The sequence below is a fragment of the Nicotiana tomentosiformis genome, chromosome 7 (genome assembly GCF_000390325.3).
Source record: "Nicotiana tomentosiformis chromosome 7, ASM39032v3, whole genome shotgun sequence".
In the NCBI taxonomy this organism is placed as follows: domain Eukaryota; kingdom Viridiplantae; phylum Streptophyta; class Magnoliopsida; order Solanales; family Solanaceae; genus Nicotiana; species Nicotiana tomentosiformis.
Window position 1 is genome coordinate 74,463,080 of NC_090818.1, and position 2,197 is coordinate 74,465,276.

The following is a 2,197-nucleotide window of genomic DNA, read 5'->3' on the forward strand; positions in this document are numbered from 1 at the left end:
CTTGATTTCAACTCCTGGAAGCTCCTTTCATAAGCATCGGACCATTGGAACTTAACCGCTTTTTGAGTCAATTTAGTCAACGGAGAGGCAAGAGTAGAGAACCCCTCCACAAACTTCCTGTAATATCCTGCTAAGCCCAAGAAATTGCGAATCTCGATTGGTGTTGTAGGTCTAGGCCAATTCTTCACCGCTGCAATCTTTTGAGGGTCAACTTTAATTCCTTCTCTGGAGACAACATGACCTAAGAATGTGACAGATTCGAGCCAAAATTCACATTTTGAAAATTTCGCTTACAATTGGTGCTGATGAAGAGTCTACAAAATTGCCTTGAGATGATCGGCATGGTCCTCTCGACCTCGTGAATACACAAGAATATCGTCAATGAATACTATCACAAAGGAATCGAGGAAATGCTTGAAAACCCAACTCATAATATTCATGAAAGCCACCGAGGCATTTGTTAGCCCAAAAGACATCACCAGAAATTCAAAGTGCCTATATCGGGCCCTGAAAGCTGTTTTCAGAATATCCTGCTCCCTGATCTTCAATTGGTGGTACCCGGACCGTAAATCAATGGAGAAGTACCTAACATCCTGTAACTGATCAAACAAATCATCTATTCTTGGTAATGGGTATTTGTTTTTGATTGTGACTTTGTTGAGCTGCCGATAGTCAATACACATTCTCAGTGACCCATCTTTCTTCCTTACAAAAAGAACTAGTGCGCCCCATGGTGACACACTCGGTCGGATGAAACCCTTCTCAAACAAATCCTTCAATTGTTCCTTTAGCTCCTTCAATTCTGCTAGTGCCATCATGTAGGGCGAAATAGATATAGGCTGCGTGCCTGGCATCACATCAACCCCAAAATCAATCTCCATGTCTGGCAGAATCCCAGGGAGCTCATCAGGAAAGACCTCTGGAAATTCATTCACAACTGGCACAGACTCGAGTGTAGGCGCCTCAGCATCGGTGTCCGTAACCCAGACCAAATGATAGATACACCTCTTATTAATCATCTTTGTGGCCTTAAGGTAAGAAATAAACCTACCTTTTGGCATCACATTATTCCCCTTCCATTCAACAACTAGCTCATTTGGAAATTCAAACCTCACAGTTCTAGTTCGGCAATCGAACTTGGCAAAGCATGAATAAAGCCAATCCATTCTCATAATTACATCAAAATCGATCATCCCCAATTCAATGAGATTGGCCAAGGTGTCCCGACCATGTACCGTGACAACACAACCCCTATAAACCCGTGCGGACACAATAGACTCGCCAACTGGAATAGATATAGAGAAAGGTTCAGGAAGCTGTTCCAGTTCTATCCCAAATTCCATAGCAACATAAGGGGTAACATAAGACAAGGTGGAACCGGGATCAATAAGAACATATATATCATGAGATTGGACAGTCAATATACCTGTGACAACATCTGGAGAAGCCTCTGCACTCTGGCGACCGCTTATAGCATAAAAACAGTTGGGTCCTCCTGAACTCTGCGCACCACCCCTAGCTGCACCACGCCCTGCTGGTGCTGGAGTGCCTCGAGCTGGAGGGGGTGCTGAAGATGTAGCAGCTGCAGAACTGGATGGCTGTGATGTGCCACTGCCCACACCGTGTTGGGATGAACGACACTCCCTCTGAATATGACCCCTCAATCCGTACCCGTAACATATAAGCAGGTCCATGTAGCAGATCCCCGAGTGCATCTTCCCACACCTGGGGCATGGGGGCCTCTGCTGCTGCTGGAATCTCCCTCCTAATTGTCTCTGCTGGTGGGGTCCCCTGCTACCCTGATTGGGCCTGAAATGACTCCCCTGCTGCTGACTGGGCCCTGCTGGCAGTGCACTGGCTGAAGACTGAGCAAAATACTAGGATGGCCCTGATGACCCTCCCTAAAAGTTGATCTTCCCCCACCAAATGACTCCCAAAAGTTGCCCGCGGACCGGGCCTTGTTGTTACCCTCTCGCTCCATTCTGTTCTTCAACTTACGATTCTCTGTAGCTTGAGCAAATGCTACCATCTTCCCATAGTTCATATCTGAATTCAAGGCAGCTGTGGCGGCCTCATTGGTAACCAAGGGGCTAAGGCCCTACACAAACCGGCGCACTCTAGCCTACGTAGTAGGCAACATAAGAATGGAATATTTAGACAGACGCACGAACTCCATGTCATACTCCCACACACTCTT

At 46.6% G+C, this 2,197-nt stretch overlaps 1 protein-coding gene across 1 annotated transcript; it reads right to left on the bottom strand.

Moving 5' to 3' along the window:
* Nucleotides 1–762: 762 nt before the first annotated feature.
* On the bottom strand, nt 763–1,694 carry LOC138895819 (uncharacterized). The gene is made up of 2 exons (XM_070180556.1): nt 1,111–1,694; nt 763–847 (listed from the first exon to the last, which is right to left on the bottom strand). Exons 1-2 carry the CDS (start codon nt 1,692–1,694, stop codon nt 763–765), a joined length of 669 nt encoding a protein of 222 aa, XP_070036657.1.
* Between the last annotated feature and the right edge of the window lie 503 nt (nt 1,695–2,197).